The 14273-nt window shown below is 46.5% G+C and overlaps 1 protein-coding gene across 1 annotated transcript in view; it reads left to right on the top strand.

Moving 5' to 3' along the window:
• The window catches only part of LOC308678483 (glutamate receptor ionotropic, NMDA 2D-like), a gene marked incomplete at both ends in the record, with an annotated part of 52837 nt that extends 39099 nt beyond the window's left edge, over positions 1-13738 (top strand). Inside the window, 2 exons of the mRNA XM_081345694.1 lie at positions 5316-5548; positions 12296-13738. Of these exons, the coding sequence (XP_081201820.1) occupies positions 5316-5548; positions 12296-13738 (1676 nt within the window). The remainder of the gene's footprint in view (positions 1-5315; positions 5549-12295) is intronic.
• Between the last annotated feature and the right edge of the window lie 535 nt (positions 13739-14273).

Here is a 14273-nt window from a genome sequence, read left to right as displayed (position 1 = left end):
CAAATCATCGTCAATTTTATCCACCACATTTTCAGTCTCTGTCATTTTTGCATCTAATCTGATATTATTTTGGCTGAGATCTTCCACTCTCTCGTCCAAGCGCTCTATGCATACAGCCATGCCTTGAAATGCAAGTAAGATGTCTGCCCTCATTTCTGTTAGCTTCTCATCCATAAGTTCTGTAAGCTTCTCATCCATAAGTTCAACTAATTGTTGAGATTCCTTTTTCATAGCCTCTTGCAAAACATCCTGCAAATCTTTAACTGTAAAAGTTGGTACAGATGCAGGTGCAGGTGCAGAGGGGGGGGCATTAAGGCTTGTAACGAAGATTGCTGCACCGGAGAAGCCCCCGCACTTCTAGGAACTTTTGAAGATTTGGCAGCCATTTTCACCCACTATTGCTTGCTACACACTTTCACTTTCATCAAACTCCACAAAATCCACCGAGTTAAAGATCATAAATTCACTTTCACCTGATTCTCCTGTATCGCTCTGCCTGCATCCAAGTTCTCTAAAGTTCTCTCTTGCTGGCAGGGATGGTTGCTGACGCCCTGCTCTGCTCCAAAAGCCCGGAGCAGAGGTGCCCCGCAGTCCGGAGCAAACTCAGGCTTCGGGGGGCTCAATCCTTCAGCCGCCAGAATTTTAGCTCTGGCGGCCCCGGAGAGCTCTACCCCTACCTGGGCGCTCACCCCCTCCTCTTCTCCCGAGGAGCGGGCTTCCGAGCCATCAAAACAGCTGATCGGCGCTGTTTTCGGCGGCTCTACGGAGACGACGGGGCTGACAGCCAGAATGGCTGCCTGCGGCGAAGCCTTGCCACCCGGAAGCGAGCAAAATCATTTTCTTTTTCATGCAAAAAAATAATAATCCATAAAGGGTTTCCAGTGGTTGATGAGTGTCAATAATAACCTTTCTCTAATCAAAGAAGCCAATTTGGCCATCTCAGCAAATTCTGTCAATTTCATCTGATATCCCTCCATGGTGGGTAATGCTGAAACTTTCCTCTTTGTGCAAATGATAATTGCCACAGTAATCATATATTGAAATAATCTTCCATGGCTTTTTAAAAACCCTTTATCCTTTATCAGTCTCATAAGGAAAGGTTCTGGCTTCAACTGAATGTCTAAAATCCTCTGTTTGTATTGAAATCCATTTTTAAAAGCTTTTTTACACATCTCCCAAACATGATAAAATATGCCTTCAAGTTGTTCACATTTCCATATATTTGAAATGCCTTTATACCTTCTAAATAATTTCTCTGGTGTCATGTACCCATAATACATCATTTTTATAAAAATTAACTTTGAGATCATAACAATGTAAATTGCAACCTTTTTGACCATATATTGATAGATTGATTCATTTGTATATAACATATCTTATTTAACCTGCTTTTCTTTCATTTCAAATTTCAAGAAAAGTTTATATATTTTAGCAATTACACGTTCATCATCAGTGCACAATTGCACTTCAAATCCTGTCTTCCCTTTCTTTATGCCATAAGTCTTTCTATCCATTTTAAATATTTTTGATAATTGTAAAAGAGAAAACCACTGACAACTATATCCTACTCCATTAGTTGCTCTCTTGATTTAATGTTAAATTAAAGGGGTTGCTGACTCTCCAATAATTTCTAGTATGTTAACTATTTATCTTTGCCTGTTGTTTCTCTTATGTAAAATGTTTCTTGTGCTGAGATCCACAGAGTTGTTTTGGGGCACAGGCTTGGTTTATATCTTTTCGATGTTCTCAGTATGGTGTGTCAAATGAAATGACTTTTAAAATCCACATTAACTTTATTGTAGCATAAATATATATGCCATCCATATGTCAGGTCCTGTACTTCTAATCCTAAAAGTCTTTTGTTTCTCAGCAATACCCATTTTTTTCATACAAACAAATGCTCCAAAATATAATTTCAAAACTGAAAAACCCAATCCTCCTCTTTCCTTTGCATCTTTGTTAGCACTCTGTATTTAAATTGTGTTTTTCCCCCTGCATAAAAATCTAGATATATATTTTTGCCTTTGCCTGAATGGTATATCAGTTGTCAAAACAGGTATTGTCTGAAACAAAAACATTCTAGGTAAAACATTGATGTTTATCACAGAAATTCTCCCCAAAAGTGACAGTTTTAATTTTTCCCACCTTAACGTGTCCTTAATTTCATACCATGTCTGAACATAATTTATTTTGAAATAACATACAGTTCACATTTGTCACAGTAATACCCCAGGTATTTTACTTTTTCTCACTATTAAAATCAGTTTTCTCCATCAGTTCTATTTGATCTTATGTTTTCATGTTTTTTGTTAACATCTTTTTTGTAAGCTTTAGTTAGCACTGATGATTTTTAAGACACACTAATTATTCATTTACTGTATACTTGGAACAAAAATTGTCAAATATAAAATTGCATTTTTCTTCTGTATTGAGAAGTCTATGCTTAGTTTCTTTCAAATGAAATATTACTGGTAATATCAATTTGATTTACAAGTAGAGCATAATAGAAGCAAATGGATATTCCTGCAGCAAGCAGCAAATGCACTGTTCACGCACTGAAAATTAAGGGAGAAAGAACAAGGCATTGTGTTGTGCTGTCTGCTTCAACTTCAGCTAGCAAAATTCAGTTCTATTCCAGTTTAAAAATGCAAACTAAGTTTTTATCATCACTTTCTCAAACATTCATGATACTTGCATTTTTCAGTGCTGCAGACTCAAATTCATTATAGCTGATGAAAATCTTATTTTTAAAGCAATTGTTTATAGAAAGAGGCCCCTTAGTGGCCTCCTCTATCCTTCCAATCTTGGCATTTGCACCATTCCCAGATATGCCAGCCAGTTAGTCCTTGACTTAACAACCATTCACTTAGGCTGTTCAAAGTTACAATGGCACTGAAATAAGTGACCATTTTTCACACTTGCGACCATTGCAGCATTCCTGTGGTCACATGAACAAAATTTGGATGCTTAACAACTGGCAGGTGTTTATGGGGAAGCCAGATTCACTTAACAACCGTGTTACTAACTTAACAACTGCAGTGGTTCACTTAACAATGGTGGCAAGAGAGGTCATAAAAAGGAGCAAAATTCACTTAGCAACTGTCTTGCTTAACCATGGAAATTTTGGACTCAATTGTTGTATGTTGAAGACTACCCGTAACCTCTCTGGTCACACACCAACTTCATTGTTCACAGCAGAGACAACTTCTGCCTCTGCCGCTTCAGTTTTGCAGCGTGTCTAAGCTTCAAATTTCCCTTGGGTGGGAAGTCTCACTTCGTTCCGAATCCCCAACAGCCCTGGCAACATTCCAGGGCTGCATCGTGAAGTATCACGGTAATCCTTTGCTAGTCTTTGCCTGGGTTACTCTGGTTATTTAGAACAGGGCTTTTCAGCCAGTGGTACGACTATCACCTGTGGTACATTGGCACCTGGCAGGTGGTATGCGGCCATCCTAGAAAAGTGGTAGTGGGGGAATGAGCTGAACTGGTGGCAGCACCGCACAAGCCTGAGCGATAGACGGCTGGAGCTGCAGGGCTGTCAGAGCTCAGCGGAAGCGCCAGGATCAGCGCTTCTTCGGGGCTGTCAGGGCTCAGCGGAAGCGCCAGAATCAGCGCTTCTTCGGAGCTGTGAGGGCTCAGCGGAAGCGCCAGGATCAGCGCCAGGCTCCAGCTGGAGCTCGGTGCTGATCCCAGCGCTTCTCCTGAGCCCAGAAGAAGCGCCGATCAGCTGGAATGTTGCAGCATCTCCAGGGTCTTGTGATTTACCTTCAGATGCTTGGCAACTGATTCATTTTTTCAGTGCCATTGTAACTTCGAACAGCCACTAAGCGAACTGTTGTAAGTCGAGGACTACCTGTACTTTATCACTTTTTTCTTTTTTGTTGGTCATCAATTTTTTGACACCTTGCTAGGCGACTGGTGGTACTCGGATGTTGCCATATCCTAAAAGTGGTACAATGGGTGAAAAGGTTGAAAAGCCCTGATTTAGAAGACATTAAATAAATAGGCAGAACCTTTAAGTTCTGATAGGATGCGTGGCCCTGATTGGATGCCGGTTTCTCTGTTCAGCCACTGGTCAATTGAGGTTCGCTCATATGATGCTGTTTGCTGCTGAGGTTGAGAGGAGAGAGGAGAATTACTGGCCAGCATTAAGAAGAGTAGATGAAAGTTTGAGGAGTGGAAGTGAGGCAGTGTGGAAGGGCCTTCCAATATTGCTCTGGTCCTGAATCAGCTCCCCCCCCCCCGTTGTGTTTGTGAACACCACTGGCAGATTTCTCTAGCCCTCCTGTATACAGGCTGTCCTCAACTTACAACAGTGACCGTTCAAAGTTGCAACGGCACTGGAAAAAGTGACATGTACGTTTTCCATCGTTACACCCTTTGTAGCATCCCCACCGTCACGCCATCAAAAGTCAGATGCTTGGCAGCTGGTTCATACTTATGACCGTTGCTGTGTCCCAAGGGATCCCAAAAGATCCCCTTTTGCGATCTTCTGACCAGCAAAAGTTAATGGGGAAGCCGGACACCCTTGACAACCAGCTTACTAACTTATCAACTGCCACGATCCACTTAGCAACTCTGTCAAGAAAGGTCACAAAATGGGGCAAAACTCACTTACCGTACTTAAGCAATGTCGCCCTTAACAACAGAAATTTTGGGCTCAGTTGTGGTTGTAAGTCAAGGACTGCCTATGCTGCTCATGCAACCAGAGGGCAACGCCTTAAGGAAGGCTGTGTGAGACGGTCAGCGCTGCTTGGTCATTTGAGGCCTTGGCAATCAATTTCTGTCCAGAACAAGAGGATTTGCATTTTATGGCAGGAAGGAAAGGACAGGGGAGAAGGACATCTGCAAGGTCCTATCATAATGGTTTGTGACAATGACTTTGGGAGACGAGAGGAAGAGCTGCAGACTAGACAACAGCCAGTCTGATAAAACAAAAATCAGACTCTGAATGAGGAGAACGGAGAAAGCGTCTCAGAAGGGATCCTCCCTAATTTTCAGCAGAGGAAAAGTACAGGAGGGGAGAGACACTTTCAGACCTGAAAGACTCTTTTGCTGTCACTTTACAACAGGGGCCTTCAAACGTGGCCCTTTTATGACTTGTGGACTTCAACTCCCAGAATTCCTCAGCCAGGCACCCGTGCCTGGCTGAGGAATTCTGGGAGTTGAAGTCCACAAGTCATAAAAGGGCCAAGTTTGAAGGCTCCATTTGCAATAAAGGAAGCATTAGTCCTCACAGATGTTGCTTCTTGTCTGGACCACCTCAAAGGGCCAACAGCAATCTTTTTCTACCCACTGCCCTTCTTTTGTTTCAGATGAGATTGAGCTCCTGGAGCGCCTGTGGCTGTCAGGGATTTGCCACAACGACAAAATTGAGGTGATGAGCAGTAAACTGGATATAGACAACATGGCAGGGGTCTTCTACATGCTTTTGGTAGCCATGGGGCTGAGCCTGCTCGTCTTTGCCTGGGAACATCTCATCTACTGGAAACTGCGCCACTGCATGAGACACACGGGCCGGCTGGACTTCCTACTGGCCTTCAGCAGGGTGAGTTCCTAAAAGAGGCTGCAGTTCCCATGTACGCCCCAGAGCTGTTTGCTTCCTTCTGCGTGAACGTCTTCCCAGTTTCTCTTACTTCTCTCCTTTTATCTAGAGCTGCAGGAATTCAGTGATTGCATTGCTCAAATATTCCGAGGAGTAATGGATACAGAATTTTTTAAAATTTTATGGTTGTTGTTTTTTGTTGTTTTTTTTTAAAAAAAAACCATGTTCCTGGAGGCTTGGAGGATATGTGTGTGTACATAGGCAATGAAATATGGAAACTCATAAACAAGAGCAAGGAGGTCGTCGAGATTGCAAGTGCGACTGTTAGGTCTGACATTACCTAAAACTAAATCATGCAAAGGAAATCAACTTACACAGGTTTGCTTGCTGTATATCATTTGTTCAGAACATGGAAGCTAGCCTACTTGAGATAGGAATCAGCTGTTTTTAGGTCATGCATTCCTGCTTCTATTTTCCTCAATCCCATCTCTTTATCTGGGCGTGTCTACAGATAAACATAAATTGAGTAATACCGTGTTTTCCCGAAAATGAACCCTGCCCCGAAAAAAAGACCTACCCTGATTTGTGGGGGTGGGCCTAATATAAGCCCTATTCTAAAAATAAGCCCTAACTAGGACCCCACCCACTCTCTCCCACCTCGCTGCCTCAGTGGGGCAGGAGGCTGCGTGGCAATCTCACCGCTGCCGCCACGACGAGGCAAGGCAGGTGGGGGAGGGGGTGGAACTGCCCCACGCGCCCTGCACCCGCTTCCTTCAGGCCCCTTCTAGCCAGGCCATTCCTTGCTCCCTTTCACTCCCCTCCTGAGCCGGACTGCCATGCTACCGTACGGAGGATGGGTGGGGTAGGCCTGGTCCCCTTCCGCCATTTCTGAGCCAGGCAGGAGTGACGGCGAAAGGCTCCACTGCCGCTGTGTGCCGCTGGAGGGGCTTTCTTCATGCTCTGCCCCACAGATCACCTGCCCGGCGGCAGCCGCCAACTCTTTCTCCACCAACAGTCCTGTGGCTTCCGCCGTGACTGGGTGGCACAAGCCTTCCCTGCCGCCTCCCTCCGCCACCCCTCTGTCGCCATCACTGGAGAGAATGGAGAACGGGAAGCGGAGCGGCTCTGCTCAGCGATGCAAAGCAGAGAAGAGCACTTGCTTGCCGCCCTGCATTTCAACACTAAGCTGCTTTCCAGCTCTGGCACGTTTCTCTCCCGCTGAAACAGAGTTCGTGGAACTAAAAAAAGTTCAGTCAGACCTTCCAACTTCTCCCGAGATCTTTTTTCCCCCCCGCAAGAAGTTGGAAGGTCTGACTGAACATTTTTTCAGTCCCACGAACTCGGTTTCAGCAGGAGAGAAACGCGCCAGAGCTGGAAAGCAGGTTAGTATTGAATTTTTTTTACTTTCGGGAGGAGAAGCGGCAGGAAATGGGGCTGCCATTTGGAGAACGGAGACGTGGGGCGATGCAGGGCAGTGAGCAAGTGCTCTTCTCTGCTCTGCGTCGCTCCACAAAGCCACTCCACTTCCCGTTCTCCGTTCTCTCCAGTGGCAGCGACGGAGGGAGGCGGCAGCAGAGACTTGTGCCACCCGGTCACGGCGCAAGCCATGGGAAAGTTGGCGGAGGAGAAGAAGCCACCGGACAGTTGATCTGTGGGGTGGAGTGTAAAGAAAGCCTCTCCAGCAGCGCCTTTCGCCATCACTTCCCTCCTGGCTCTGAAACAGCGGAAGGGGACCAGGCCTACCCCGCTCCTCCTCCATACGGAAGCATGGCAATCCCGCTGGGGAGGGGAGTGAAAGGGAGCAAGAAATGGCCTAGCTGGGGTGGCAGCTGAAGGAAGCGGGTGTGGAGCATGTGGGGCAGCTCCATCCCCTCCCCCACCTGCCTTACCTTATTGTGGCAGCAGCGGTGCGATGTGCCACGTGGCCTCCTGCCACGAGTGGACGCAGCAGAAGTGGGCTAGCAGCCATGCAGGCTCCTGCTGGATGGGCCTGTTGATGCCGCCGCCGTGAGGCAAGGCAGGTGTCGTGAAAAATATAAGACACCGCCCAAAAATAAGACCTAATGGCCTCTTTTGGAGGCAAAAATAATATAAGACCGGGTGTTACTTTCAGGGAAACACGGTAGCCCCACCTTTGAAGCCTACACAGCATGTTTTGGTCACTAAATGGCATCTCTTTTCTAAGGAAAACCTGGCTGTAGTAGTCTTTAGCAAAAACTAGCTTGCCAACGTAACTCGGTTGTTAGCGCCTTTAACGTTAAAAAAAAACAACCCTAATTCTCAACGTTGTTTTTTTTTTAAAAAATGCACTTCTTTTTAAATTAAGGCAGACTATTAGCATGCTGTCGAATAAATATGTTTTCATTCAACTTGAGAGGGGGGAAATTTGGCTGGCTTGTTTGAAGAACTGGAGGTGGCGACGTGCTGATTTGTACGTCTATCAAATGCAGTGACACACTGAGAGAAGCCAGATTCACTCCCAGAAGTTGGGGCTGGGGGTGGGGGTGGGGGAGAGGAAGAAATGCATCAATCAAATGTTAATGTGATGTTAATCGGCATCCTACAACTCCATGCCTCTAATTTTTAAAAAAGAAATCTAGATAGTTGGTGACTGATTTCTAAAAAGTTGGGGAGAAGGAGAAAGAAGAGGAGTTATGTATTTGATTTTAAAGCCTAGTTTTAAGCTTTCATGAAAGACCACTAAAGGACGCCTAGGGGACATCAAGCTCTGATGTGATTTTAGAGGAAGAAACGATTACAGGTAGTCCTTGACTTACAACCATTCGTTTAGTGACTGTTCATAGTTACAGTGGTGCTGAAAAAACTGACTCATGACGGTTTTTCCCACTTTTGACCGTTGCAGGATACTTGGCAACTGGCATGTATTTATGACAGTTGCAGAGTCCCAAGGTCATGTGATCACTATTTTTAACCTTCCTGGGGGCTCCCAAAAAGCAAGGACAACGGGGGGGGGGGGGAGCTGGAGTCGCTTAACCAGCGCAATCCAAAAAGTTGTAAAATCAGGCGTGACTTACTTTCACTTCCAGCTGTAGTTGCAAGTCAAGGGCTGTCTGTAGTTTTTATTTGCACGTGTCCATCACTTTATAAATACCAATTAAAATTGCTGTTGTCTTGTACTGAAATTAAGTTTAAAAATGGTGGGAGAGACTCCAGTTCATCCAAGTGGCAGAAATCCAATCTAACGTTTGATTTCTCTGCTTGCTCCCACTGATCTCTTGTAATCCTAACTGTCTAACTGGATTTCTTCCATCCCTTCTGCTCTTCTTCCTCTCTGCTTCTCTCCATTTATTAGCCTGGTGGTCTTGCTTTGCAGCCAGATATCTACACTGAAAGGCAAATTCAGCAACATGAGGGGATGGTGTCTTATCAGTAGCAGGAGGTTATTTGTAGGGGGAAATTATCTTTGCAATAGTGGTATTATCTAAGAAAGAAATTATCTTACTTAGGTTCAGGGTGGGATTATTCACATGGTGCTCCCATAACCGAGTAAGAGAGAAGACGGAAAATTGTAGAGGTCATTGTATACAGACCTGGCTGGGGAATTCTGGGAGTTGAAGTCCACCCATCTTAAATTTGCCAAGGTTGTGTAACACTGATATGGAGGACACCCTTGATAGACAGAAGGAAGATGCAAGTTGACAATCAAATTGGCTGGAGCCCGTACGAGTAGTCCTTCACTTACGACTGTAATAGAACTTTCCCATTACAGCTGTAAGTCATGACGATTGTAAACCTGGCCACCGACCTTTTTTAATGACCTTGTTTTATGGTGGCCATTAAGCAAACACCATGGTTGTTAAGTGAGCCACTTCTTTGCTATGGCCTGGTTTTGCCAAAAACCTGTATTTGCTTCCAGTTTTCAGCAAGAACATTGTAAAACACGGTCGTATGAATGGGGTGCAGCAACTGGCCATAAATGCAGGCACTGGTGGGATTCAGCCGGTTCGCACCACTTCGGCAGAACCGGTAGCTAATTTTCTGTTGCCCAGGCCCAGAACGGACTTCTGGAAGCAGCATCCACAGAGAGAACCAGTTGTTCACGTATTTGAATCCCACCACTGCATGCGGGCCAGTTGCCAAGCATCCAAAATGTGGTCAGCTATAGGTCATCAGAGCTTCAGAGCTGAATTATAAGTACCCTGGGGAGGTCTGTTGGTACTTTGAACAGTTGCTAAGTGATTGATTGTAAGTCAAGGACTACCTATACCAGGGGTAGCCAACCTTGGCTCTTTTTTGACTCGTGGACTTCAACTCCCAGAATTCCTGAGCCAGTACGGCTAAGCATAGAAACCTCTCCCTTTCTCCTCAGCATGGCTGGCTCAGGAATTCTGGGAGTTGAAGTCCACGAGTCATAAAAGAGCCAAGGTTGGCTACCCCTGACCTATACCACGGAAGATACAAATAGTCCTCAACTTATGACCACAACTGAGCCCAAAATTTCTGTTGCTAAACGAGTCATTTGTTAAGTAAATTTTGCCCTGTTTTACAGTCTTTTTTGGCACGGTTGTTAAGTGAATCACTGCGATTGTTAATGTTAATAACAAGTTTGTTAAGTGCACCTGGCTTCCCCATTGACTTTGTTGATCAGAAGGTCACAAAAGGTGATCACGTGACTTCGGGACGCGGCAACCATTATAAATATGAGCCAATTGCCAAGCGGACAAATTTTTATCACATGACCCTGGGATGTGTCAACAGTCATAACTCTGGAAACCATTCATAAGTCACATTTTTCAGTGCTGTTGTAACTTTGAATGGTCACTAAATGAACTGTTGTCAGTTGAAGGCTACCTGTACTTTAAAAATGCTTCAGACCTCCCTCCCCCACAAATTCACATGACGATAAAAAAGGGAGGAGGGGAAGTGCATTCCAATTTACAAGATCCTGTCACTATAGCTATTCCAGTAAAAGTAGATCTAGGCCTGGGGTAGGCAACCTTGGCTCTTTTATGACTCGCGGACTTCAACTCCCAGAATTCCTGAGCCAGCCATGCTGAGGGGAAAGGGAGAGGTTTCCAAGCTGAGCCATGCTGGCTCAGGAATTCTGGGAGTTGAAGTCCATGAGTCATAAAAGAGCCAAGGTTGCCTACCCCTGATCTAGGCCTACAGAATGTCTGTTTCTTAATCTGGTCTAATTTATAGGGCTGACCAAAGTAAAGAAATCCAATTCTTCTGGAATTCACAGCGCTGCCTTGGTACATCTTGAATAGGTATCTTATGCAAGGGTTCATTAGGCTGACGCTTGTCAAACTGGGGATTTGATATAAAGAGACTCAAAAAAGACAAATTGGCCGAGGAATTGGATGCTGGATTATTGTGTTCAGAGTAAAGCTGTTAGGTGGCAGAGGTGACACAGGAAATGGACAGGTGGGGAAGAAGTGATACGGTTGGTGAGAGGAGTCATCTGTATCTCACTGAAATTCTCAAGTTGAACTTAGAAAAAGATAATTGTGTAAAACTGGGGACCAGTGATTTGTTATACTGTTATTATTGTTGTGTAGGGGACGCGGTGGCTCAGTGGGTTAGGACGCTGAGCTTGTCGATCAGAAGGTCGGCAGTTTGGCGGGTCGAATCCCGAGTGCCGCGTAGCAGAGTGAGCGCCTGTTACTCGTCCCAGCTTCTGCCAACCTAGCAGTTCGAAAGCACGTAAAAATGCAAGTAGAAAAATTACGGTGGGAAGGTAACAGCGTTCCGTGTGCCTTTGGCGTCTAGTCATGCCGGCCACATGACCACGGAGACGTCCTCGGACAAGCGCTGGCTCTTCGGCTTTGAAAGGGAGATGAGCACCGCCCCCTAGAGTTGGAAACGACTAGCACGCATGTGCGGGGGAACCTTTACCTTTACCTTTACTATTATTGTTGTGTATGTCAGGAGCTATTGCAGGTAGATAAAAAGGTGTTTTAACTTGAGTGAGATCCCCAGCTCAGCTAGCTTGGCTATTGTTTCCCTTATCTGGGCAATCTCTGTGAAGGCAGGCATTTTTTTCAAGCTATTCAAAGATAATGCTGAGAACACAACTTAGAATTTTCTTGATACAGAACTAATACAGATAGTTCTTGACTTAAGAAGAGCTTGGAGAACCATTTGTCTGAAATGGTATAGTGTTTCCTGCTGGAGCAGAGGGTTGGACTAGAAGACCTCCAAGGTCCCTTCCAACTCTGTTATTCGGTTACTTATGAATGGTTACTTAGTGACTGTTCAAAGTTGTGGCAGACTTCCACCCCACCCCCCACCCCCCATAGTCATGTGATTACATTTTGGGTGCTTAGGACTGGCCCACATTTAGGACTGTTTGTAACATCCCACAGTCATGTGACTGAATTTTACAACTTTTTTTGCCGGAAACTGATGTTTATTTCCGGTTTTCCACAAAAAGTGCCTATTGGGTACAATGGGTTTGCTTAATGACTGCCACAGAAATGGTTATAAAATCAGGGATCATCAGGGGATGACCTGCTTTAGCAACCACTATGATTTACGACTGTAATTCTGAGCTTTAACTACAGTCATAAATTGAGGACACCTGTATTTTATTGTCCTACCTGCCCAGGTGTCATTTTAGGGAGCGCTGTCTTGTTCGCAAAATTTCCAGTGCATTTTCTACATTATACGGTAGTTTTGCCTGCTTGCTAGACGTAAAAAACATAGCTGTAGTTGAAGAACCTTCGTGTGTGTGTGTGTGTGTGTGTGTGTGTGTGTGTGTTTAACTATTTCTCCCATTTCTTCCAGGGCATGTATAGTTGTTGTAGCAGTGAAGACCCCAAAATACCAGACCAGCAGCAGTTGCCCATCCTGAATCACACCTACGGACCATCGCGAGGGGCAGCCCCAGCCCTGCCCAGTCCTCCTGGGCCTCCGCTTCCCTGTTCCAGCTTCCTGCCTCGTGAACGGCGCATTGTGGAACGGTGGCGTCATGCCCGTAGCCCCAACTGTTACAAGGATTTGTACCCCCCTACACCTGCAGAACTCCCTACCACGAAACCAACACGCCACAGCCTCAAGAGTCCTTTCTCCGATGGCTTCCACCGGTTCTATGGCCCCATCGAACCCGAAGGGCTTTCAGATCATGTCAGTAGCAAAAAAATGGCACCCTGTCAGCTCTCTCCCCCACAGCCTTCCCGTGGGCTGGAAAACCCTCCGTCCTACTTTGCTATAGTGCGGGAAAAAGATTCTCCAGACATGCCACCGGTGGCATCAGGTTGGCAACGCAAATCTCTCCGGGGTTTGTATGAAAGTTTCCAAACAGGGAAAGGGGCTGGCCGAGCTTCTGAGGTGAAAAAATATGACGGCCCTACAAGCAGTTATCCTACTAAAAGCCCTTGTGAGTTGGAGAGAGGCACCTCCCGGTCTTTCGGGAAAGAGCGAAGCCGGTATGGCTACACCCGGCTCTCCTACGAAGATGAACGTTCCCCGCCGGTCCCCCGTTACCGACATGCTGAGGAGACGTCTCTGCCACGAGCTGAGCCAGAAGCTAAATGCCCAACCACGTCAAGCCGCGAGAGGAGCTCCCGGGCTCACATCTGCCGCAGCCATTCTCACCCGCTTGCTGTCGGTGCCAGTTTGCACAGCCAAAGTCATTATGTGGACTTTTCAGACTCTGATTCCGACATCTGTGAGAGGGATAGTGATGGCCACAGCTGCTGGTACCAGTCGCCAGATTATTTCTGCACCTACCCCTCCCGAGAGAGGCAGCTGTTTGCCACACACAAGCCTCTGCACTACTGGTCGGCCGACAAGTTGGCCAAATGCCACGGGTGTCACGGTCCTTGCCAGCACTGCCTGAGCCTTGAAATGCTCCCGCCACCCACTCCGCCGTGCCGCAAGGAAGCCTTGCATTATTTAAGCTGCTCGGAAGAGCATTTGGAACGCCGGCTGGACTGGGAGCATCGACACTGTAGCCACTACAGTTGCCTAGTTCCTCGGCATCGCCACGGCTTCCACCGACGCTGCCACCATCATTCCTGCGAGCTGGGGCCAGGCGGTGGAGTCCTCCACCCGACCTCCCGTAGTCTGGAGGACCTGAGCTCCTGCCACATGATGCGCTGTGGGGCTTCCCATCGACACCAGGGTGGCTTCTCCCCGGAGTGGCTGCCACGCCGGGTGAGTCGAAGCGGGGAGCTTTTTGCCAGGCGCGGTTCGGCCCATTTCTCCAGCCTGGAGTCCGAGGTATGACCAGCGCCAGGTGGGGTGGGCGTGGGAGAGGGGTAGAGAAAGACATTTAAGATGAAATAACAGAAAAAAAAGACTGAATTGTGGTTGAGACTCCGAAGGTGGAGATGGCACCGTGGCCCAACTCCAGGAACAAAGGCAATACCACGAAGATGGCCACGGAGAGGGGGATGCAGATCAGGGCCACCAATGAACCCACCAAGGGCATGCTGCCATAATGCCACCAAGAAGAGATGGCACAGTGTCATATATCTCCCTGCCACAGAGAAGGGGAATTGTTCAACCAAAAGAGTATCACAGATAAAAACCACAGTGGGGACTGGAACCACTAATATTCTCACTTAAAAAAAACAAAAATCAGAAGGGAGAACAGAGACAACATCTCAGAGAGGGGCAACACTCTGCTACTGCGACCCCAAGTGCCACCAGAATAGCCCCCCTGACAAAGCACCCAATCCCTTGCACCAGCCATTTTGCAGCGGGGGTGGGGGTGGGGGTACAGGGGAGCTGTTCCCACCTGCGTTTCCATAACAGACCT

The sequence above is a fragment of the Vipera berus genome (assembly GCF_964194415.1).
Source record: "Vipera berus genome assembly, chromosome: Z".
Taxonomy (NCBI): Eukaryota; Metazoa; Chordata; class Lepidosauria; order Squamata; family Viperidae; genus Vipera; species Vipera berus.
This window is presented reverse-complemented; position numbering and strand designations above follow the sequence as displayed.